Source organism: Antedon mediterranea, chromosome 11 (assembly GCF_964355755.1).
Source record: "Antedon mediterranea chromosome 11, ecAntMedi1.1, whole genome shotgun sequence".
NCBI lineage: Eukaryota > Metazoa > Echinodermata > Crinoidea > Comatulida > Antedonidae > Antedon > Antedon mediterranea.
Window position 1 is genome coordinate 5,716,933 of NC_092680.1, and position 26,281 is coordinate 5,743,213.

Here is a 26,281-nt window from a genome sequence, read left to right on the forward strand (position 1 = left end):
ATAATTCATTCCGAAATTATAAATAATTTGTTGTTGGCTTACTCCCTGTTTTATAATCCAATTTTAATTAATCAAGCTACAACCAGTGATGTAAACAACATCCTAATACATTAAATTTAAATAAAATGTTCATTAATATATATTTTTCAGTCTAATATAGTATGAATTAGTATGTATATTATTTTCAACAATTTATGTTAAAATTAATTCAATTAATTTGTTTTTTTGGTTTTAAAGAATAAGAAAAAACACTGTATTTGGAAGTACTTTTCTTTGTTTACTCTATCCTTTTATATGCTCCACCCACTGTAAACATTTCATCACATGACCAATAATGCTTCTGGGCAGTTTGCCAGCTGCAATAATTTGAATATTCATGTGTAAAAATCACATGATCAAATGCCACGCCAAGAGGAGGTCATGCATGACTAGTTTGAGCTGAATTTTTTTCCAGACACTACTGGGAATAAAGTGTGATTTTAATATTAATTTGGTAATCAATTATGCTTAAAACAAAAATTTGATCAAAGTTGAACGTAAATTAATTAAAGTATTAACCCAAAACATATGATCTTTTGGCATACTTAAAACATTTTAACGTATTTTTAAAATATTTTTATATAGTATCTACTTCAAAAAGCTTCCACCGATTTAGGGCTCTTTGCATGATAAGACTAAGAGAGTATTGAAAATGATAAGAGTGAATAATCAATATATATGTCAGTAATGATTGCCAATTCACTATGTGACACCAGAGTTTGGAAAAGATGGCATGTTTAGAAAGAAAATTAATTTTGTTTAAAAGCATTTGTCGTTTATAATGTATGGTTATAACCGGATTTTTTTTTTTTATTAAGCGGGGAGCAAAAATCAAAATAATAATTTATAATTGTCATTCTTTTTTGTTGATCCAATTAGAAAATATACTTACTTAATTACTTACAGTAGTACTTTTTAGAACTACAAAAAAAAAACAAAAAAGGACATAAATTATAAATTAATATCAAGATAAGTAAGCTATTATAGTTGATATACTTTTTTATTCTCCCATCTGCAGGATAAAAAAAGTTTAGACATCCAACATAATAAACAAAGGGTACATCAAGGTAGAATAAACATATAGAAACTGCATGCCTCAATCAATGGAACAAGCTAAACAAGGATAAGGGAGTGTCATTATGACACAAAGGGAAAGTCCATAACACATAATAAAAGGGAAATGCTGTACAAGGGTTGGAATCAGGAAAGGCCTACAAATGGAGTATATCATTAAGATAAGAAAGATGAAAACTGATGTATTGTCCCCCCAAAAAAAATATTAATTAAATCAGACTTTAAATAGGTTATTGTAGTTTTAATCAAGTTATTCACTTTCACTTATAAAATGACAAAATAAATGGTTAAATTTAACATAAAAATTTGACTATTTTTTGCATTAAATTACATTTTTTTTCTATCCAATATTTGGTCATCGTGGATAACTGTTATGTGGCATTAAACTGACATATTCAACAAAAATTGTTTGGTTTTTGTTATTTTGTTGAGTGTGACAACACATCTTTAAAAGTACAGCAGCAGTACCACAATGACTTTAAACAATTACTCATTTGTACAAAACTCAAATGCATAATTCTGCTCATTGATGTCTTTGTTTACTGGAATTTTTTGTTTGATTCCATAGGCACGTAATAGCAAAAAACTCGCCAACTACAGGATGATGGATACTCTTTTCTTATAAACTCATTTTAAGCTTAGTTATGAAGTAGAAACAGCCGCAAGTTACAACCCTGGCACTGTTTATTGTATTTAACTACTGTGGAGTAGCATCAGGGAGTTAAGTAATGGTCAGATGTTTTGCCCTACTCTGCTTTCTTGGGCTCGAATGTAACTCTAGCCATCAGCGGTAGAGAGGTATGAATGCCAGGTTAGTGATCTTGAGGTCATGTGTTCGACTCCCACCTGAGAATTATTAAGTGTTCTACAGCCTTGGGGGAGAAAAGCATCAGAGTAGGGCCAAACATCTGACCATAGCTCTGGCCACTATCTTTAGGTCAGAATTGAACCTTTGCACTACAGTAGTTCAGCATTGAACTCTAGAACTGGGTCAAGTTTGAACCCTGAACCTTGGGATTGGAAGGCAAGCATGTTAAGCAAAGTTTTACACTCTGAACATGGACCTATAAATTAGCTAAATTATAGGTCCATGCTCTGGATAATAAACGTTCTCAATTATAAATGTCAAGCATAATGTCACTCTATACGGTAAAATATAAAAGCTTCTGTCAATTTCCTTATCACCCTTGATTATTCTATTCATATCATGAAACTATATATAATTGAACACACATTATCATCCTATATCCAGTGGCTTTAATACTATAATAAAATTACTATACAATAATAGTGAAACATCATTAAAATACAGATTTGTATCAGGTATTTGAACACAAGTAAATTTACCAAAAAATACCCTAACTAGCATCAACAATTTTGTAGGAAATAGTTTCAATCTTAATTATCACTATTATTAGCAATACACTATTGCATTGAATTCTATTTACATACAAGTATTTTTCATTGAGATACAAAAATTAACACATACTATTAAAATACAAAATCATAATGTATAATCAAAACCATGAATAAATATATGAGGTAAAAACCGCTGTGGCACAGTTTTTAAAAGGTAAAGGGGATGATGGGGAACTGAACTCTGACCTTGTATTATGCTGAGACATATTATCTTTAAGGTTTTTTTTTTTTAATGCTTGAACCCGAACCTAAACGATTATCTGTCTCAGCAGCCTAGTGTTTAAATACATTATAACTCTGTTTAGCACAAAATTCTTTATTTCACAATTTATATTCAATTTACATTTAAGATACCAATAAATGTATTTATTTTTTTAGTATCAAGACTGTCCGTACCCCTTACCATCGTCAATACCCCTCACCATCATCAATACCCTTCCCCATTCTTTGTATTTCTGCCCATCCCTGGCACCTCTGCCCATCCCTGGAACCCTTCCCCACCCTCAGAACCCCTCCTCATAGTCCTATGATAAGGATTTCAAATTACAACCATATTAAATATTCAACAGGAAATAAATGCAAAATGTACAATCACAACACAATAGTTGATTTAAATGGTGCCCTTATACTATTAAATTGTCACAGAAGAATGACTTCTCCATTCTGTAATATTTTCAGAGTACAACCTACAATATTATTACGGTAACATTCAGTTACAAAATATATTCCAGGTATTTTTATTGGGAGGGAGACAAAAAGTCATTTTAAAGATGAATATTCTAAGGGATAATCTAGGCTTTTGAAAACGCTGAGGTATGTTTTGAGAGACTACACCTTGGTGCTGGAGAGTGTGATGGGGGAGGGTGGGTTGGGGGGGGAGGGTTTCTCTGTTTCATGTCAACAACTTGATCACAAAATCCCAGGTACAAGATTTTGATAATCTTCTGATAATTGTAATTTTGGTTTTAAAAGAAAAATATTGATTTTTTTTAACATGCCTAATTCACAACAATTTGGCATGAAAAGCCCCATTTTAACACTTATTACAAGGATACAATGTGTATCGTAGTTTGATGTGGAACACCTATACAACATTTACTCATTTACTTAAACATACTCCACTTTACATGAAGGGTAAACGTTCCTATAAAACTTAATGCTTAAATGGTTGCAAATAACTGGTTTTGTATCATATTTTTCATTGTATTAAAAAATACTATAATTATTTACTGATGTTGTGAAGTCACAGAATCACTGTACATAAATATTTAGTAGATCAAGGCTTACATGTGTAAAAAAAATGTAGTGTTGTAAAATTAAAATGCTAGATACAAAATCAGAACAGCATCATTTAACTATTACTGTTACATTATGGTTTGATGATGTGGTTTCTGTAAAGCCTTTGCCTACACTACAAAACACTACCAAATATGGTAGTGATATGCCAAATATAGTAGTGATATGACTGTTGGAATGGCGCTATATAAATCAAACGATTGATTGATAGATACATGGGCACAAAGTTTGACAGTGTAGACAGAGCTTATCATTGGGCTAAATAACAGGTTAAAATTGGGTTATTAAATTACTTTTAATTATAAAAAACATTATTGCATTGTATACTTTAATTAAATTCAAACCATGAAGTAACTTGTAATATTAGTAAAAAAGAGGCATTATTCGAGGAGCGTATTTAATCAAAGAGGGGCGTTGATTCAAATAAATGCGGTATCTATAACAAATTAAACATTTGCAATAAATGTTTTGCAGCAGAGTTTTATCATAAAGACAATAAGGCCAGAAAAAGATATACTTTTATCCATTTCAATGGATGTAATTAAAGTCAATGTTATGATTTTATTTATACAAATTCCAAAATTGTTGTGGAGTTGCTAACATTTGTAAGTTTTGGTACGACTGAATATCACGATTTACAAACATCTTTATTGTTCATCGTTTTAGATACATGGATCAACAGAGTTATAATGCCAGGTTAGTTTTGGTACAGATATTCAAATCATGATTCTGAGTGTACACATGTGCACACAATTCACGGCTCTCCGTCATAATTTGACAAAACCTTTACAATCATGCTTTTATTACTGATTTTACAAATAATTATACTGTTATTTTCAATAAGTAAAGATAGCAATATAAACATACACTAAGGTTCTAAAGTTAATAGTACCTCATTTAATGTTGATCTGGAGTTTCAGTGTTGCAATGCATTTTTTAAATGCTTTTCTTAAATATCAAAATGTTTTGACTGCATTACACAAAAACTAGAAAGGCAATCAAACGTAACATAAATTATGCTTAAAAACTACCCAGTTATTGATGTGTGTGACAAAAAAGTGTGATGTACTCAAATATGGGAGTGATATGAAGTCCATATATGGGCACATTACATTTTTCTGTCTCATAAAGTTTAATACAGTGTAGACAGAGCTTTAGATACCGCTCCTTTACTTTTGTTACATGAGCAAAACCGCATACAAACAGTACATATTGAAAGCACTGTATATATCAGAAAAGAAGTTACATGATCACATACATTGATGCCTTCATTCCAAACCTTATATTACAATATTTTGATTTAAAAATCTAAAGAATAATTTAGTTATACAATATGTCATCTTATTTTGTACAAAAATAATTTTATTTGTCAATCATGAAAACATTTTACATACAAGATGATTATCTAAACAGACCTGGTTTAAAATCAGCAAACATAAACCCAAACCCATGTGTTTTACGCCATGTGTATTCATTCTACACTAAGTGTATTCATTCTACACTATGTGTATTCTACACTATGTGCATTCTACACTATGTGCATTCTACACTAAGTGCATTCTACAGTATGTGTAGTTTACACTATGTGTAGTTTACACTATGTGTAGTTTACACTATGTGTAGTTTACACTATGTGTAGTTTACACTATGTGTAGTTTACACTATGTGTAGTTTACACTATGTGTAGTTTACACTATGTGTAGTTTACACTATGTGTATTTTACACTAAGTGTATCCTACACTATGTGTATTCATTCTACACTGTGTGTATTCTACACTATGTATTTCACAGTATGTGTAGTTTACACTATGTGTATTTTACACTAAGTGTATTCTACACTATGTGTATTCATTCTACACTGTGTGTATTCTACACTATGTATTTCACAGTATGTGTATTCTACACTATGTATTTCACAGTATGTGTAGTTACACTATGTGTAGTTACACTATGTGTAGTTACACTATGTGTAGTTTACACTATGTGTAGTTTACACTATGTGTAGTTACACTATGTGTAGTTCACACTATGCATATTTTACACTATGTGTAGTTAACACTATGTGTATTTTACACTATGTGTATTCTATATTATATGTGTTTTCCACTATGGGTATTTTACTATACTGCATGTGTTTTACACTATTAACATGCATTACAAACATTGTGTGCTTTATCAGTATCTCAAAACTACTGTACTAATTAATGATTACTGCCATATAAAAAATGTATTATTATAAAAGAAATTATTTAATTGTACAAAGTGACACTTCCAACTACAATTGAATCAGTAGATAGCTTCAAGTATACCCTTCACATTTCCTAACAGTGTTTACTCACCAGAGCCTTATGCTCTGTCTACACTATAACACTAGTTTGACAAAAAAAGTGTGATGTGGCCAAATATGGTAGTGATATTCCCAAACATGGTAGTGATATGATATCACCATGTCCATATATGGGCACATCACATTTTTGTCACATCAAGTTTGAAAGTGTAGACAGAGCTTCTGAAGTTGTTTTGTATGGTTAGGCAATGTGAAATGGGTAAGGAACTACATCAAATTTGGAGATTGGGGCAGTTGCTGGAGTTATCTCAACACAGTAGTCATCGGTGTCATATTGTGATGTCCTAATACAATTTTTACAATCTATCAAATTAATTTCTTTTAAACAATACATAATTTTATATTGTTAAATCTATGACTTGTTTTACAAAACACTAGGTCTTTTTCTTCTTCTTTGTCGTCCAGCCATCCAGCAATGTCAACATACGTTATGATGATTTCAATCTCCAGTATGACAACTTGCGAATCACTGATATCATTCCTCAACAATTTAATCGCACAACAGAAATAAATATTGTATACAAAAATGTAAACTTTTACAAATTGAATAATCATATAATTCAGTTGATGCTTCAGACTTCAGAGAATGTGATAATGAATTGTTTAACAAATTTATAAATCTGGTTGAAGCAGTCAAAAAAAAACATTGCCGTCATTGGTAACGTTTGTGTTTATTAAACACTATGATCACTATCAGTATTAAGAGGCGAATATCCATTATCGGATAGATAAAAGCGACAATTTGTCACCAATAGTGTCATTCCACTTAATGAGTGTCACAAAAATTGACATGGTCACCTATCACACGTTTAAATGTACCTTTTTTTAGTGACTCCAAAGGATCGTCTACCATAAAGTCACTTCTGTGTGTGCTATAATAGACTGCTGCTGGGACCACCGGAGTTAAACACAAAAGGTGGCAAAGGGCCATCTACCCACTAAAAAAAAAAATTTGATTATTATTTTACATAAACTATTATTTATTTGACAATGTTAGTTATGATGATGATTTTGATGATAATATTAAAAGTGGAGGAAAAAAATTCATTTCTGTGGAACTACTTCAACTGATGATGTTATCAACATTTTATTAATTTATAGTATATGACAGTTATGGTAATAGATGACGATGATGACAATATATGTAACACATTCAATTGTAATGATGTCAAGTTGAAAATCTCACAAACTAAAGCGAAAAACATTTGCTGACCGTTCGTTTTTCAAGAATCTGGAACAATTGGCCGAATAAAATTAACATTCTATAAAACTAAAATCACTTTTAAAACAATTAAAGACTTTTTATTTCAAAGAATGCAATCACAGTATGGAAAGCGCTCATACTAAATGTGCGCTATATAAGTGTTAATATTAATAAGAGGAGTTGTTTTATTAAATTCTACAAATAACAGTAACACATATAATAATCTTAATAAATCAATAAATATTCTAGAAATAGACTTTAAGCAGAGGGCACCAAACAAAATAGAAAAAAAAATATAACAATGAGATTATTGTACAATAATTAAATGAATAATATATTATGAAGATAAGTATTTACCTGTAACAAATTATGCTCTGGTTGTTGTGAAGACTGATAATGATCTTCTAATAATTGTTGTGAGAAGTCATTATGCATTTGATAACTTTCTGCTTCTCTAATGGGATCTCTTAACATTTGATACAAATCTTAAAAACACAACAACAAAAATACACACATTGAATAACTAATCATTAAAGTACATACATATTTTTTTTAAATCTTCTTTCAGATTGTTAGCTCTGTCTACACTATCAAATTTTATGAGACAAACTAATGTGATGTGCCCATAATGGACAGGATGATGTCATATCGCTACCATATTGATATTTGTAAATTAGTTTGATAGTGTAGACAGAGCATAAAAGCTAGTCTACATTTGAGGTTTTGTGCACTTAATGCATACAATGTCAGTCTCCAGTAACTAGTGTGAACAGGAACCACAAACGCAAAGTTGAAAAAATAAATTCTATAAAGTTTGCTAATTTAACTAGGCTTTACAGAGTTAATTTTTTTAAACAAGACTATCTTTAGGCAGGCTCAAAATATCCAGTAATTTGGAGGCCATTTGGGATCTTAGACATTCATAGAGCAGAATTTCATTCACCATTTATTTTCAATTTTGATAGCACAGAAAAGTTTATAAATTTAGAAAGCAGGCCTACTAACCTCTTAATAATGCTGATGCCCAAAGCTGGACATGTAAATCTGGGATTTTACTGGCAAGTTGCATTGCAGGAGACACCATATTCATACTCTCCTGAAAATAAAAGAAAAAATATGAAAAAATGGAGGACATATAAGAAATGGTGCAAACTAGGTACAACCATACTAATAACCATGAGTTTTATTTTTGTTTTAATATACTTAGGCAAATTGCCAAGGATAACCACAAGAAAATTCATTCACTATCTTCTTAAAGGTGGCAATCCCGTTTACAAGACAAACATATCCACAAGATGCTCTACATAAAGTCTTATTACAAGTCTTTGGGAGAAATTTATCATCGAGACAAAATGACAGGACTTAAACCCAGGACCCCTGGATTGGTAGCCAAGCATCATAACCACCAACCACATTATGCAACATTATTTTAGCCCATCCTCAAATTGGGTATTCAAAAGATAGGCTTACACAAGAATATGGTAGATACCGTTGTATTAAAATTTGTTATCACACGTTAAAACCATCAGTACATAGGAATAATAATTGTAATTTTAACTTTTTCTAACATGGAGGTTTATAATATATTGTTGAACGGTTTGCACGGCAAATAAACACTAGTAAAGTTAGGTTTGCGGTAAACCATGTGTTTGCGAAAAGGAAATAATTTATGGTTAAAATGTCTTGATGCAATGTTATGCTGCAAACCTCTTCTGGAGATTTATACTGTACTCAGAATCAAGGTTAGTACAAATAAAATGCAAATTATCTAGATGGATGTGTAGTCTAAAGACCCATTTACACTAGGGTGACAACGATTGAAAATAAATATGCATTTTCATACCTGAAACAAAAGAATTTAACAACTTTTCATCCTAGAACTATAGGATAATCAACTTTCATGAAATTAATTTTCCAATGATGTCATGATTAGTAAGAGCAATAATATCATAACAATACAACAATTGTATTGTTTTTAGTGATCATAACGTCATTTGATTTGATTTTTTAAAATATAATTTGTATTAAGACAGCATAAATGATTATCCTATAGTTCTAAAACAAAAACTTTTCTAATTTCTTTTGTTTTATGTAAGAAAAACGTATGTTCATCTATTTATCGTCCTAGTGTAAATGGACCTTAAACCTAAACCTGAATCGGTGGTGACAAAACTTACTGTTGTGTTGCCAACTGATAGAAATATGTGTCCTAGCAACACGAGTGAGCATGCTGTTAATCGGTTCAGATCTTCTAAGTTTGTCATCTTTAATGTTTCCCTCAAGTATCGTCTGAAAATTATTTTATAAAAGATTGAAAACTTGAGTAAAAAGTGTTAAAATAAGTTTAATCTCTATGTATTGTAATTAAGTGTATATGAGAAGTTAACACAAGCTCCAGTTCTATCTAGGACATACTGTACACTAATTCATACTCCAGTTATTTTACGCCGAAACCAGGGAAGAGTGTTTCCTGCTGAAACTATATGAATATTCATAGATTTAGTCCTCATGAATATTATGAAGTAACACCAAGCTCATAATAGTGTTATATTCATTATTTAGGAACTATTTTAGTAATTTGAAGTCACTCTTCTATTTGAATATTATACAACATAACTAAACAACAGAATCATAACATACTTAGCTTCATTATATCTAGCCTGAAAGAAAGCATGTAGTCCCCTGACATAGTAACCAGCCGCTCGCAAACTGTGAGATGCGATTTGTGTTCTCTCTGGATCAATCCTCTCTAAAATAGTAGCAAGCTACATACAAAGACAAATGATGAATACAATTAACAACTAATGTGTATATATTTTAGAATAGTGATTTTATTTGTATCCTAATTGGAATCCAATTGCACACTGTATTTTAATATCATCTTAATATCACAACCCCAATTGCATTTAAGAGCTCTTTAATAGTTTTAATATTTTATTTGTTTCTTTGTTATTTTTTTTGGGGATAAATCCAACTACACACAAAATTGTAAAATCTATGTTAAAAACACCTCTATATGTCGACAAAATAGCATTTTCTAAAAGCTCTTTTCAGTTTTACGATTTACTTTTTTTGCTCATGTGCAACATACAGCGGTTATGCAAAAAGAATGTACACATGTACATATATAATGAAATAAAACTTACATCTTGTTGTTTTCCTGTCCTTAAATATACAATGGCTAAGTTAAATGAGATGAATTGCCAAAGCTCTGTACTTGATGTTGACTAGATGGAAACAAATAAACACATTTATATATAGTTTAGATTAATATACACGTGTAAAGAGAATTGTGAGAATTCAAATCTTGAGACTATTTTGTGTTATTAAACAAGATACTCCAATTCCATTTCTATTTTTTTTTATGGGAATTATGCTACATACACATATGTTTACATTTGCATGATATAGAAAACTTAGTACACTAATCAAACAGAGCAGGGAATGTCTCAGTGTGTTGATCGGTAGAAGCTTCCTATTTTGATTCGTGACACTATTTGGATTAAGTTAATTCATTGGCAGATTATAGGTTGGCACAAATCGAAAGCTCCCTAATATAAGATATTGAGCGAGTCAATTGGCCGAACGGTTAAGGCAGGGGTGACCTTTACCTAAAGAGCCAACAATATCGACATGGCTTTGAGGCCAACTCACTCCTAGTTGTGATGGTGGAACAAGTCTTCTATTAAGATAAGGACTATAAACCTTAGGTCAAGTGTACACAATTTATCTATGTGCACTTTAAAGAACCCAGTTTATTATTCAAGATGAGTAGGGGCTAACCCGGTGAACTGGTTCACAAATAGAAAGTGATTAATTTACAATTGTCATTGATATTCCTTGTCCGCATGTACCTAAATACATAAAGTAAAAAAACATATTGAAAAAAATATTATATATACCCTTAATGCTGTGTTGAATTGAACCTCTGCTCTCTCCATGCAGTTCATTGACATTGCGTAAAGTCCTAATAACGTGTGTAACTGGGAACCATGAGTACTAAATAACCGTGGGTTTTGAGTACACACTTGGCAAGCTTGTGAAATCTGTAACAAAAAGTATTTAACAGTATAGTAGGTAAAGTAAATGCATAGATCATCTTTTGTTTGGCCTTCATTTCCAGGAAGCATTATATTTCCCATACTAAAGCAGAAATCATGAATAATGCATGAACTATAGTTATTCTCTATATTACTTGATAGCTTTAATACCTATACCCTAAATACTGTATTAACTTACTCTTAAAGGCCAATTTACAGAGAGGAGTGGTAACAGTAAGCGGAAAACCGTTTAGCTTGTCACACATATAGACTAGGCTATGAATGAGGTAGGTGCCACCCGGAGAGGTAGAAATTCTCATATGACTTTTCTAGACCAGTTTTTTCTGGGGAATCCAAATATATTGGGTAAACGGGCTGTAACCTGAGAACTTTCGCGTGAGGGCGCTTTTTTCAAAATGGCTGCCAGTTACAGTAGACTATGATATCTTGGCAACCACTGGTCATAGAGAGTTGATTTTGGTGTCAAATTGTTCGGAGTGTACATGTTCCTATTTGATGTAATAGAACATTTTGTCAGAAAATGGCCGGAAATACCTCTATTGACCTTTGACCCAATATCTAACAGATATCATATCTTCGTAACTACTCGACACAGAAAGTTGTAATTGGTGTCAAACTCTCCAGAATATAGATGTTTATATTCAAACTAATAGAACATTATCTGTAAAAATGACCGGAAATAACGTTACTGACCTTTGACCCAAAATGCAAGACATTTCTCCCATCTGATCACGTTAATCTTGTCAATTAATTCATTTTGTGCCAATTGGAGGTTGACATTCTCATATTATTTTCTGGACCAGTTTTTCATGTGCAATCCGAATATATGAGATAAATAAGCCATAACAAGGCCAAGAATTTAATTCTCTTTTACTACATAAATGCTTCCCTTTAGTGTTTCAGACTGTATGTCTTGTATTAATCTTCAAGATCGCTCACATCACTGCAATCTGAAAAGTCTTCATATTCATTATGTGTAAACAGTTCCTGGACATCAGTGGGAATCACTGTCTCAATCCATTTAGGCTCCATTTGTTCGTTCCATCCATTGTGTGTACTGTTGTTGACAAAATCATTGACGTCTGCTGATTGCCATTCTTTAGTAATGAAGTTTGCTCTAAGTATATGAAACTCAAGGGTCTGCTGACATAGTGGCAGTAATGATATATCTGTAATCTTGTTGTGTCTGGAAAACTTTCTGTTGAAGGTATCATATCTTGCTTGATTTACACTTTTCCCCTTCACTCCATACAATAGTGAAACATACTCTTCAAATTCCTCATACAACTCTTTTGATGGAACATCTGACACTCCAAGGTTGCAGAATGCGTCAACAAATTTTGCTTTTGATTCCAGAAGCTTCCAGCAGGTACGTTTTCCTTTCCGAAAGAAAGCGGAGTTATAAGCGTTACCTGTGAAAGCATGGAATCCAATAAGGGATGATTTCTGCGCTTTTGTTAAATCAATGTCACTCAATTTCAGTACCTTTCGGTATTTCCCAGTGTTTGTATCAATAATTACCCTCTGCCCATCATCTATGATGAGATAGTGCAATGACTGGAATATCAATGTCTCCAGAATGGGAACGAATTATTGCTACGCCTTGATTGTTATTTGTTAAAGCATGCTTTGCATGCAGGATGACTTTTGTGTAGGCTTCTTCTTCCGGCTACTATTAAGCTCCGGAACCAATACAACATCTCAGTTAGTAACGTAGATGCATTCTTTGTACGATGAAAAGTAGGTAACATCAATCCTCATATCTGTTAGAATGCTTTCTTTCTTTGACACTAGTACACAGCGAATAAGCTCAATCAATCTGGTCTTGTTCTCGCCGTTGGCAAGGAAATTGTTGAAATCACGGCCAACTTTGATATTGTTGAGCTTACAATTACTTTTGGTGCAATACCGCGTATGTTTCTCTCAACAGTCTTAATGCTTTTTGGCAGGTATGCATCGGTAACAATATCAACACGCTTGTATCCTTTAGGGATGCTGTTGAAAACCTTTGCTACAAGATCCTCGTACGTATCAGGGTAAGATGTAAATGTTCTGATTAATGCCATCAAGTCAACAACATAGGCAATGACAGTAGCCTTTGCTGGCAGTGCCCGACCAGGATCTATAACATCTGTTGAACTTTCGATGAGAATTTCCATTAGGACACTTTTCTGAGTTGTTCGTCTTGTCCCATCTGCATTAGCAAGGCTTAGCGGGACAGGGGTAAGTGGATACTCAAAGGCTTTCTTAAAGTCAATTATTCTACCATGCTTTGTTGAGGTGGCAAGAAGCTTTCCTAAAACATCCCGATTAGCTTATATTACTTTTACTTTCCCATTTGCCTTGATTTCTAGTTTCTTCCCACTATTCGAAAATAAAGTGAGATGATGTTATGGATCCTGGTCGAGCACTGCGAGAAACAGACGCGGTATTGCACCAAAAGTAATTGTAAGCTCAAAAATATCAAAGTTGCCCCGTGATTTCAACAATTTCCTTGCCAACGGCGAGAACAAGACCAGATTGATTGAGCTTATTCGCTGTGTACTAGTGTCAAAGAAAGAAAGCATTCTAACAGATAAGAGGAGTGATGTTATTTACTTTTCATCGTACAAAGAATGCATCTACGTTACTAAACTGAGATGTTGTATTGGTTCCGGAGCTTAATAGTAGCCAAGAAGAAGCCGACACGAAAGTCATCCTGCATGCAAAGCATGCTTTAACAAATAACAATCAAGGCGTAGCAATAATTTGTTCCCATTCTGGAGACATTGACATTCCAGTCATTTCACTATCTCATTTCATAGATGATGGGCAGAGGGTAATTATTGATACAAACACTGGGAAATACCGAAATGTACTGAAATTGAGTGACATTGATTTAACAAAAGCGCAGAAATCATCCCTTATTGGATTCCATGCTTTCACAGGTAACGAGTATAACTCCGCTTTCGTTCGGAAAGGAAAACGTACCTGCTGGAAGCTTCTGGAATCAAAAGCAACATTTGTTGACACATTCTGCAACCTTGGAGTGTCAGATGTTCCATCAAAAGAGTTGTATGAGGAACTTGAAGAGTATGTTTCACCATTGTATGGAGTGAAGGGGAAAAGTGTAAATCAAGCAAGATATGATATCTTCAACAGAAAGTTTTCCAGACACAACAAGATTACAGATATATCATTACTGCCACTATGTCAGCAGACCCTTGAGTTTCATATACTTAGAGCAAACTTCATTACTAAAGAATGGCAATCAGCAGACGTCAATGATTTTGTCAACAACAGTACACACAATGGATGGAACGAACAAATGGAGCCTAAATGGATTGAGACAGTGATGCCCACTGATGTCCAGGAACTGTTTACACATAATGAATATGAAGACTTTTCAGATTGCAGTGATGTGAGCGATCTTGAAGATTAATACACGACATACAGACTGAAACACTAAAGGGAAAATGAATTAATTGACAGGATTAACGTGATCAGATAGGAGAAATGTCTTGCATTTTGGGTCAAAGGTCAGTAACGTTATTTCCGGTCATTTTTACAGATAATGTTCTATTAGTTTGAATATAAACATCTATATTCTGGAGAGTTTGACACCAATTACAACTTTCTGTGTCTAGTAGTTACGGAGATATGATATCTGTTAGATATTGGGTCAAAGGTCAATAGAGGTATTTCCGGCCGTTTTCTGACAAAATGTTCTATTACATCAAATAGGAACATGTACATTCCAAACAATTTGACACCAAAATCAACTCTCTATGACCAGTGGTTGCCAAGATATCATAGTCTATTGTAACTGGCAGCCATTTTGAAAAAAGCGCCCTCACGCAAAAGTTCTCAGGTTACAGCCCGTTTACCCAATATATTTGGATTCCCCAGAAAAAACTGGTCTAGAAAAGTTATATGAGAATTTCTACCTCTCCGGGTGGCACCTACCTCATTCATAGCCTAGTCTAATAGAATCTGTATCTATCCTGAGTGGAAACCCCCCCCCCCCCCCCTGTTGTGTGTAAATGGTCATAAGGAATAACATATCTATATTTTTATTACCGTTACTGCTCGTCTGTGTAAAATGGATTTAACCCTCTAAATAATCTCCTTAAAATTTATGTGACTAAAAAATGTGATGTGCCATATATGGACACAATTATTTCATACTACTACCATATTTGGGTACATCGCACTTTTTTGTCAAACTAATTTGGTAGATAGAGCTTTACTATAAAAGACTGATGTGTTTACTAAAACAATAAACATCCAACAAAAAAACTGTTGACATAACCAGTTTGATTTATTTCCATGCATACACAGTACCCTTTGTAATGTCCTTGTAATTTATGTCATTATGTTATGGTGCATTATTCATGATCTCTGCCTTAACCATGTTTGTTGTAGAAAGTACAAATGTACTATATTACAAAAAGAACAATGAAAGCTACCCTAAAAATTTAAGCTTTTAAATAAGTTTTCTCTGGTCATCTGCAGCCCTATTGCCAAGCATCAGCCCTGAATATAATAAGAACTTTTGAAAGAGGAGCTTAAAAACAACCACCAACCTCCTGTATAGCTGCAGACTTCTGGCCCATAACAAGCCTGCACATGATAATGTGTTCTAACAACATGAGTTGGAATGCAGCCAGGATAGGATGTGAATCAATAATCTTTAACTTCTCAATCTGTAACAGTGCTTTATCTGTGTATTTATGAGCTTTGTCCATGTAACCTGCCTGCATGGAGTGCATCACAGTAATCTAAAATATTCATAACAAAATCATATTTAATAATTCAATAATATATAAATAGTTATAGTAGTTAAATCATGTATGATACCACCAAAGTTAAAATCAAAATTGTGAGGCATTTGATGAATAGGTAAACTGCCTTAAAATACCGTGACATGTTTCGAGAATACTATTCTCATCATCAGAACTGAAATCAATGCCTAGAGTATCTATATACAGTCAACTCTCCCAATACCGGACACCCTTGGGCGGGCATATATTTTCCGGTTTTTCGAAAGTCCGGTTTCCTGAAAACATATTTTTAAAGTCATCACGTTGTCACCGAATGCTGCCCGGTACGGTCTCCTAGCGTAGGGAAGGCCTAGGCTAGGCTATGATTGTGTCAATCTAGTTTTAATTAAATAAATACTGATAGGCCTAGGCCTACTTTATTAATATTAAGCTACAGTAATTCAATTTACCTTTTTTAAAAGTTACATTATTTACTGTACCAATAAAACATGTTACAATAGTAAATTATTGTTTCTCAATGTGTTTTTAACGGCAAAAAGGCCTACGTACGTACGTACGGTGAACATAATTTCGGTCTGTTTATTGTTTTTCGTGAGCTAGCTAGCAGCAGCAGCATGGGTGAAGGGCTTTGATTGATGCGCATGTGCAGAGGTGTCATAATCAAATAAAAACGCCCACACCTAGACCACATGTTTTTTAAGCTCCTTTATTTTGACGTAATTTGATAGCAATGATGAAAATTGATTAGGTAAACAAGCCAAGCAATAATGACACAATAATTAATTGGTAACATTTCAAAGTTTATTAACACTAGTTAAGTCAAGTTCATTGCGTTTACGTTTTGCCATACTGATTTCCAAATTTATAATGATGCACATTTTTAGTCCCGTTTTTAGTGAAACATTCCTTTTTAAAGTCCTATTGCAATTGTGAATTTAACAATAATTTAAACAAAACAAAGACACAGGAATGTAAATTTAACTTTATTAAAAAACAATTCATATGCTAAAAAACAGGGAGTTGTTAACAACTCCCTGCTAAAAACAATAGACATTAAGACATAGCGCTTCGATGTGAAAAAGCCCACCGCAGTTCGATACGCAACAAAGCAATTGCCGCCTCGTGGCAGTTTTTTTAACTGACCTGTCAATCACAGTGTAGTGCTCCATGGCAACATTATTTGATCGTACCGCGAAACGTCGCGCACTTCATGCATGGTGAGGGTATGGTTAAAAGCTTTTGTACATTGTGAATGTAGTGAATCCGAGTCAGCGACGACGATGTTACGTTGTTTTCGTAAATATTTGGAGTTTTTTAACCGTCAGTCCGGTTTTCAGACGCTAATTTTCGTGTTTTGTACTTCATAATTTGTCCGGATTCCGGAATTGGGTATTCCGGTTTTCATAATAAATTACAGTACATTTAGAATAGGGACAAATTGGGCCCTCCAAAAAGGTCCGGTTTTTCGTGAATTCCGGTTTTGGGAGAGTCCGGTATTGGGAGAGTTGACTGTACCAACAATTTTAAGTTATAGTAGTGTTCTCCATAGGCCCCTGAAGCATCATGTTTTGGATTGTTAAAAAAGCGAGTAAGTGGCCGCACGGTTAAGACAGTGGAACTGTAATTACGTAACTATAACGTTGACAAGGGTTTGAAGAGGTCACCCAGTATAAATAAATAATAAATTAACAAAATAAAAGGTATTAACTGAACTGAGAATAACACAAGAATAAACATTTGCAATCAGAGAGATCTGTGTTCAATTTTGGATGACAAGCACCACAAATGTGTATAACCAGAGCAGCGAATGGTTAGTTCACTTGCTGCTGGACATGTAGTGAAATTGAAAAGATACTCACTAAGTAAACAAGTACACACATGTGTTCCTTCGGTAACCAGTGAAAGTAGTCTGCTGGGTTTGCTGGTAAAGGTTCTAAAAAGCGAACAGATAGTTACTCAATGATTTGCATGGAATACAATTTAAAGTATTGCTATGTCTGGCCTTAAGCTTTGTCTACACTAGTGTGATGTGCCTAAATATGGTAACAATATGCCCAAATATGGTAGTGAAATGACATCACATTTTTTTTTCAAATAAAGTTTGATAGTGTAGACAGTGCTTAAGAGTGGTCTACTATTCTGTCTTTTAACATTCTCTTCATACAGAGTATTTATTGTGGTGATGTCACAGCGTATATATATCGTTCAGTTAAGCATCTTACTCTCTTCAGTTGTCTTATTGATCAGTTTTACAGTGTGTGCATTCCAGCATTCCAGCATAATTTATTGTCAATTGTGATTCCAAGGTAACAATATTTCTGTATTCTTTATACACCTTCACTGTTATAACTATCAATGATTAATATATAAATTAATTTGTACATTTTTTATATCATAGTTAAAGTTGACAAAACATTTCATTGTTAAAAATGTTAAACTTACCATCATCTGAATTTAGATTTGTAATCTTTTGTATGGCTTGCTGTAACAACTTTAACGGTTGTTTGACTCCTTTAACCTATGAAAAATAAAGGTATATTTATATTCAATCCAATTTTTTTATTTCGGACAAACTGTCCACGTGAAACACATAAATACAAACAAAAGAAACAAATTAGATTCTGTAACAGCCATTGAGAAATGATAAAGGTAGGACCAAGAATTATTCATTGACATGTAGACATCTAGCTCCATTAAAAATACATTCTGGAAGCCATCAATATATATTCATACAATTTATCATTTTGCTTTTGCTTTTCAATATTCTGGCATAAAAACTGTAAATCTACAGTCTAAAAAAACTCATAGAAGCATTGAATATTATTTTCCAAAAACTGATTTCTAAACGTGTATTGCACATTTTTGTCGACTGAATTTGTACTACTATATTTAGAATACGCTGGACACAACAAACTATTTTATTAAGGGGTGAATCATTTTCAGTTCCTTTAATTGGGAAGCTTGTTTAATATTTGACCTACCTGCCCTGCAACTAGATAGTGTGAAACTTGTAGAACGAGAAAGAAAACGGTGAGTGACTCCTTAAGAGTTGGGTTGATCTGGCATTGCTCAATTAATGTCCCACAACTTGATAACACTGTATGCACCTCTGTTAATTTATGCTCAATTAACAATAACTTAAAAAATACAAAGAATATTTTGGGTATTATAAAGATATCCTGTAAATGTAAATGGGGGAATAAGCTGCGACTGTACGTGTGTCCTCTTATATGGCAGTGATATGCTTAAATATGGTAGTGATATGACATCACCATGTCCATATATTACTGGTACTGGTACTGGTTCAAATAACCGTCTCACAGAGACATCTGGTAGCCATTGACTTGAAGTTGGCATTTGGATGTGTTACTTTTAAATGTAGGCCTACAGTATGAGAGTGACTACTACCAAATTACACAGTCACAAAACAACTTATAAAACAGTTCATATATACAGTTAAAACATTGCTGGGAATTATAAATTTCTGTTGAAGCAGGCTCTAATGAAGTTGCATCTAGTAAGTTGACTTTGTTGTACAACTCTATCAAGTACTGATGGTATCTTCCGACCTCTTCGTTTACTTTGTGTTGTGTGAAAAGTAAGAATTTTTGTAGGATCTTCATTTTCTTTTCTAATTACATGTCCGATCCAGTTGAATTGTTGCTTGTAGACATATTCTTCTAGCGGTTGACAGCCAGTAATTTTGTAGAGATCGTCATTATCAATTACGTAACGCCAGTCTATATAGTTTTCATCTGTTTCTTCATCTGAGGATATGTCTACATGGTTTGGTGGGCAGACTCTTTGAAAGCCATTCACTAGCATTCTTCTTAGGAAGGTTTTGTATGTTGTGCTAAGTTTGGACATTTCACTTCCTGTTGCCCTCCAAGCATGGCAACCATAGGTGAGTCTACTCCTAACTAGACCATTAAGAAACATCATTCTTGTTTGTAGGTGGATCGTTCTGTTGGTAAGCAATGCCCTATTCTCTGCAAATGCTCCTTTGGCTGAATTGATTCTGTATTTTACTTCTTGATCTCCAATATGAACATCATTGTAGGTAGCCCATACACCAAGGTATCTAAAGTGTGTTACGTTGTTAATGTGTACGCCGCCAATTTGTATGATGCATCTTGGGTATTCTTCAACTTCCTCTTTCCAGTTCCATATAATGGTTTCTGTTTTGGGGGCACTAATTCTTAGGCCAAATTCCAGACAAACTTTATTCAAGATGTTCACAATGGTTTGCAGTTCTTCTTGTGACCAGGAGCTTACAGCAAAGTCGTCAGCATAGCCACTTTCAAAGTCGTCATAGATGCCCCTTGATGGTGCTTTACATCTTTGAGCACGATTTGTAGCTTCAATAGGAATTAGGTATCATTAGGCCATCCAAACTAGCATCTTTACAGCGTTGTTTGAACACTCTAATAACGTAATCAAAATATTGGTTAAACATGCTGGTACTCTCATTACCACCCTGTCGCACCCCAGAAGATGTTTCGAACTTATCATCACTCGGATCGTCGTCAGCAAGGTATGCTTTCGTTGAGCTGTACAGTGATTGTATAATGTCAATCATAGTAGTAGACTGGTTTAAGTGAAACCTATTACGAACGCTTAGGAAAAGAAGATTACGATTCACATGGTCGAATGCTGCTGTTAAATCAATGAAGCATGTATAGAGTTTGCGATTTGAGCGATACGCAATTTCCTGGATCTGCTTGATTACATATATAGCATCATTGCACCCTCTGTTGGACCTGAATCCAAACTGTGTGCGTAGAAGTTGACTTTCATAAAAGATGGAAAAACGTGAAAGAATGATAACCATAAGTATCTTTGAAAATGTAGACCCAATTGATATTCCTCTATACATTGATGGATCAAGTGGACTGCCTTTTTTTTTTCCAAATGGTTGTTAATTTGGACAGTCCCCAATCACTTGGTACTTCTTTCGTTCTCCAAATTTCCTCAAACAGTCTATGTACATGGTCGACGAATACTGGGTTCTCTGTGGCGACTTGCAACATTTCAGAAGCGACATCTAGGGTAGCTTTGCGACCTTTTAGATGTCCGATTGCATCAATAATTTCTTTCTTGGACAGAGGTTCATTGTCCATCTCAAATTCTGGTTGTCTCAGGTTGATAATATATTCTGGAGGTGTGCTAATTTCATCTGGGATTTTAAGGCTAGATTGGTCTGGATTAAAGTGATCTTTAAAGTGTTCACGTAATCCAGGACATTTTATAGGCTTTGGTGCTTTTCTTATAACATCACCGTGCTCCTTAGCTTTTCTCCATAAATCAAATATTTTTCTATTTTGGTGGGCTTCATTTAACTTGCTTGCTTCTTCATACAAATATTCATTCCGTAGTTCCTTCACCCTTATCTTAATTGCTTTCTGCATAGCCTTGATCTCCTCTTCTTTGTAGGTAACTGTGCTTTTGTTAATATTCTTTCTTTCTTTTATAAGCTGTTGTAGTCTTTCATCACCATCCCAGGGATGAGCATTTTGGTTTCTTGTTTTCTTCGGGACTTCTTTAACTGCCTTATTTAGCACTGTCATAAGTGTTGTATAGCGCTCAGTTGATGTAGTGGTTGTTGTCTTTTCAGGAGAAGTAATTTCATTAATTTCTTCTTCTATCTTTGTTTTAACATTATTTCTTACTTCTCGATCTTTAAGTTTACTCATGTTGGCTCTCTTGCTCTGTTTTTTCTTTTTATGCTTCTTCCACCTGGCTTTGTTGGCTGGTGTTGTCATATTACTCACAAGGATTCTATGATCCGACGAAAGATAATAGTTGTTATAGACTCTTGTGTCAGTAACATACTTCCTCAACCAGTGATCACATATGTTGTAATCTAGTATTTTCTTTGTAACACCATCGTTGCTATGCCAAGTGATCCGATGAACGTTTGGATGGTCAAACCAGGTGTTCAGTATGCATAGCTTGAAGTCAGAGCAGTAGTTGATGAGTCTTGTGCCATTGTCGTTACTAATGTCATCTGTGTCTTGAAATCTATGTAGGTTTCCATCAAAGAGTGATTTTCTGGTTGTTATTGTTGATGTTGCATTAAAGTCTCCCATCAGTAAGAGTTTTGTGTTGTTCTCGACTCTTGTTACTTTGGAGAGTTTTGCATAGAAAATATCCTTTGATGATTCTGAACCGGATTCCGTAGGAGAGTACGCAGACACAATTCTTAATTTACAATTTTTTATTGTGACGTCTATTGCCATTAGACGTTCATAAACATAATAAACATTAGACACTTTGATATGGGGTGACTGTTTGATGGCAATAGCAACCCCATACATCTTTTTGATTTTCAGTCCAGTCCAGTATACATTGTAGCCCTCATGTGAGATTGCACCGGTACCAATCCGTCTCACTTCCTGCATACACACGATGTCAAGGTTTGCTGCTTTAATTTCAATGAGGGTTTCATGTAGTAAGAAGTCATCTGAGCAGGTATTAACATTAATCTGTCCTGCTCGCCAATGAAAATATTTTGCAGGCTTTTTTTTCCTAACTGCTTCTTGTACTTTCTTGTTTATGTTAGAAAGGTTTTTAGAATCTATATCTTTATTACTCTTTGTGTGAAATTTTGACTTGCGTCCACCACGGGTACCTCTATAATGGAAAATTCCCAAGTCTTTCAAAACACTTCCAACCGCAGTAGTAATTTTTCCAGCATATTGTCTCAGGTTAAGTAGCTTTGAGTAGCTATAGTTATAGGTCAACATAGTTTACTCGTAGCAATGGTAGATTATAATAATAATATCACACCATGGAGTAACCATGATCACACATACACCGACTCTAGGCCCTGTAAACAAATCTTCTATGCTATGCTGTCCCAAAGTTCTAAGGCAACAATAGGCTTTGCTTCACTGAACACTGCTAAGACAATAGCATGCACACAGCTAGATAGGGCCTAGCTATAGCTATAAAAAAATCTTTTCTAAATCCAGTTTAGCTGATAAAAATAAGAAAAAAGAATATACAATACAATAGTTGTAAGTGCTGATAACAATATTGGTAGTAAAATCACTCTCAAAATGTGTACTTAAAACCCAAAAAGCAAGATTTTAAAAGCAGAATGGGAGTAACACTGTCAAGCGCCTCTGGCAGCCAGTAGTGATTGGTGATTGGCACATAAGATTTCACATAATGTTTGATAGTTTTAGACTGTCACTGTTACTTACCATTCCTTTACTAAGAAGAAAGAGTGTCTGAGTATATTCTGAACCTGCTACTGCAGCGTAGTCCGCCCCAACTCCTAGGAGTTCACATGCCGACAGAAAGTCCTTCTCATGCGTATGTATTTGCTATTAGAAATAACATATAATCTATATTTATTTATTGTTATATTGTTTAAATACAAATGATATGTCTGTATTATTTTATACTTATGGATTTAGTTGTGTCTTTTACCCAAACTACAGCTTATTTTAACATCATCAAAGAAATACTAATAAGTTACATGAAATGTGCTATTTTGTTCTCAGTCACCAACCAAATAGACTAAAGTTCTGTCTACACTATCAAACTAGTTTGAAAAAAAAAAGTGTAATGTGCGCAAATATGGTAGTGATGCATTAATGTGGTATTGATATGACAGCATGATGTCTATATATGGGCAGGCACATCACATTTTTTTGATAGTGTAGACAGCGAATGGATACAGATATCTCTGTACTCGCATATCTCAGCAAAAAACTGGGTACTCAACCTTTTGATTTTACATTTTTAAACGTAATGTTCCGAATTTCATATTTAGTAAAAGCATTACCATACTGTTTTTAACCTAACCTTTCAACTTATTTCTATGTGAAGCATTTTAAAATAAGATTGTGGGTTCGTTTTACATAACCAGATCCACATATCTGGTGAATCGTATGTCAGTATTTTGTTTTTACGACACTCCACGCGGCTAAGCGCCAATTGATATGCGCATAGCCGCATGAAAAAGAAACATTGCCGTAGGATTTGATTTGCCGGCGCCGGAAATGTGCAAGAAAAGGTGTGAAAGACACTCTATGTACACATTTTAATGTTAAATTACATCCATATTTTCTTTAAAGACTGTTTGGTTTTATTTTATTTTGTATGGGGAAATCTGAACAAACATTAATTAAATACTTACAGCTAATTGGAAAAGTAGACGACAATGCCAGTAAGCGACCTGTTGAGAACTACTAATAGCTTTCCGAAGAATCTGCTTGGCAAGTTGAAATTGTTTCTGAATAATAAAAAAAAACAAATGTCAATTGTATGATTATTTACAGAATCCAACATGATACCTGTAGTTGTAGATTAACTGAAATGTTCAGGGATGTAAAGGTAGTTTAAAATATGCAATTTCATCTCCCTGAATATACTAGGTAACACTAGGTCATTTGGTGACTGTTTATAGTAGGTAAAACCAAGGCAATCTAACAGGACACTAAGCTCTTTTGGCAAGATAGGAACTCATAACAGTCCTTTGATCTTATGTCTGGCTGCGACAAATACCAACAGTACTGTACTATGAACATATTCTCTGCGGCGCATGGTGTCTTTTATTAAGGGGCTTGGAACTGATTGTGTCGCAGCCACACTTTGATCTCCGGAGCTCAGCATCCTGTAGATTGCCTTGGTAAAACTAACATGGGGCTCAGCTGGTTGATATAATGTGTAATGAAAGATTGCTTTAATAATAAGCTTTAGTGTAGGTGTTTAAACTTCACTGTATATTGTAAAATTAAAAACATTTGATGTATACCCAAAACTTAACCAAATTTTGGCAGCTGCTTAAAGCTCCGTCTATCAAACTAGCTTAACAAAAAAAAGTGTGATGTTCTCAAATAGGGTAGTGATATGCTTAAACATGGTAGTGATATGACATCATCATGTCCATGTATGGGCACGTATCACATGTTGTTGTCACATAAAGTTTGATAGTGTAGACAGAGCTTAAGAGAACTTCCATACCAAACTTACTGTAGTATTGCATTAATATTAAGTCTTATACATTTATTTCTTTTTAAACAAAACACCATGACAAATAATAAAATACTATACTTGTTGTTGATGTATCTCTGCAAGTAAACTAGCCGATTCAAACTTGACCTCTTCAAATGCTGGTATCTGAGATTTTATTTTAAGGTAAACAAATCTACCAATATCTTGATTAAACCATTATTAAAAATTGAATTGAAAATCTATACAAGGTTCTACACAGTAAGATGGTAAATAAAATCGCATTATGTAATAGTTCATACTTTCAAAGTACATCCGAATGGTAATAGCCAAATGGGTAAAATCAGCTTTGCATAGAGTTAGTAATTAAAAATTGAATTGATTGGCCTATTAATATTTTGTATATAATTAATACAAATAATTATTCATCCGTGACGCATATAAATTATATAAATCACCACTACATACAGTACATGCCTTATTTATGTCTAGTAAATTGACTTTGTAGTAGCTACAGGCCGCTCTTTTTGTATACTACTATCTAATGGCAATGCACTAACTGCTGTTGTGGAAAAATACAAAACACTGCACCGTGCATGTGTGTAAACCAAACCTAACACACATACACAAAAACAGGGTTGAGAGGTCAACTTGCGTTATGAAAAGGATACCGTCTGAGCAATCATCCACTGCAAAGAAATTTAAAATAAAATTTAATTGCCATTTAATTTATTTACAATATCTAAAATAATGTTTGCATTTTAATTTATAGGTCAATGCGCTAACCGTACAAATGTAGAAAATAATACTCACTGCTCGTTCTAAATGCGTGCGGGCCAAATCGATGTTTTTGGTGTGAGCGAACAATAAACTTCCGAGTTGCAGACCCGTCCTGGCTTCAATTGCGTGAGGAGGTTTAAATTGAAATATCGACTGTAAACAATGAATACAATGTTTGATTTTTGGTGGGCTAGCAGTCCTAAATGATTCCGCTATACCGAGTAGAGAGAGGTACCAAGATTCAGTTTGAACCACTGGTACAGACGCCATCTTGGGCAAATTCTTCGCGCTGGGGTTTGCTGTCCTTGTTCCTGAAATGAAACAGAAATGAAA

At 33.9% G+C, this 26,281-nt stretch overlaps 1 protein-coding gene across 1 annotated transcript; it reads right to left on the reverse strand.

Moving 5' to 3' along the window:
* Nucleotides 1–5,920: 5,920 nt before the first annotated feature.
* LOC140062517 (MAU2 chromatid cohesion factor homolog) lies at nt 5,921–26,281 on the reverse strand. Its single transcript, XM_072108772.1, has 16 exons — nt 25,982–26,281; nt 25,840–25,857; nt 25,271–25,336; nt 24,354–24,449; nt 23,413–23,535; nt 19,186–19,341; nt 18,647–18,722; nt 18,064–18,137; nt 16,007–16,201; nt 11,283–11,426; nt 10,527–10,607; nt 10,021–10,145; nt 9,558–9,669; nt 8,386–8,476; nt 7,738–7,865; nt 5,921–7,114 (listed from the first exon to the last, which is right to left on the reverse strand). The coding sequence occupies exons 1-16, from the start codon at nt 26,216–26,218 to the stop codon at nt 7,049–7,051; spliced, it is 1,788 nt and encodes a 595-aa protein (XP_071964873.1). The 5' UTR covers nt 26,219–26,281; the 3' UTR covers nt 5,921–7,048.

Bases quoted from the DNA above. Each gene is read 5' to 3' on its own strand.
- LOC140062517 (XM_072108772.1), bottom strand. From the start codon at position 26,218: ATGGCGTCTGTACCAGTGGTTCAAACTGAATCTTGGTACCTCTCTCTA. The intron at 18,138-18,646 runs GTAAGTTTAACA...TTCGCTTTTTAG, and splicing joins AAATCTAAATTCAGATGATG to AACCTTTACCAGCAAACCCA. The intron at 8,477-9,557 runs GTAAGTTTTGTC...TTTTATTTTCAG, and splicing joins TATCAGTTGGCAACACAACA to GAGAGTATGAATATGGTGTC.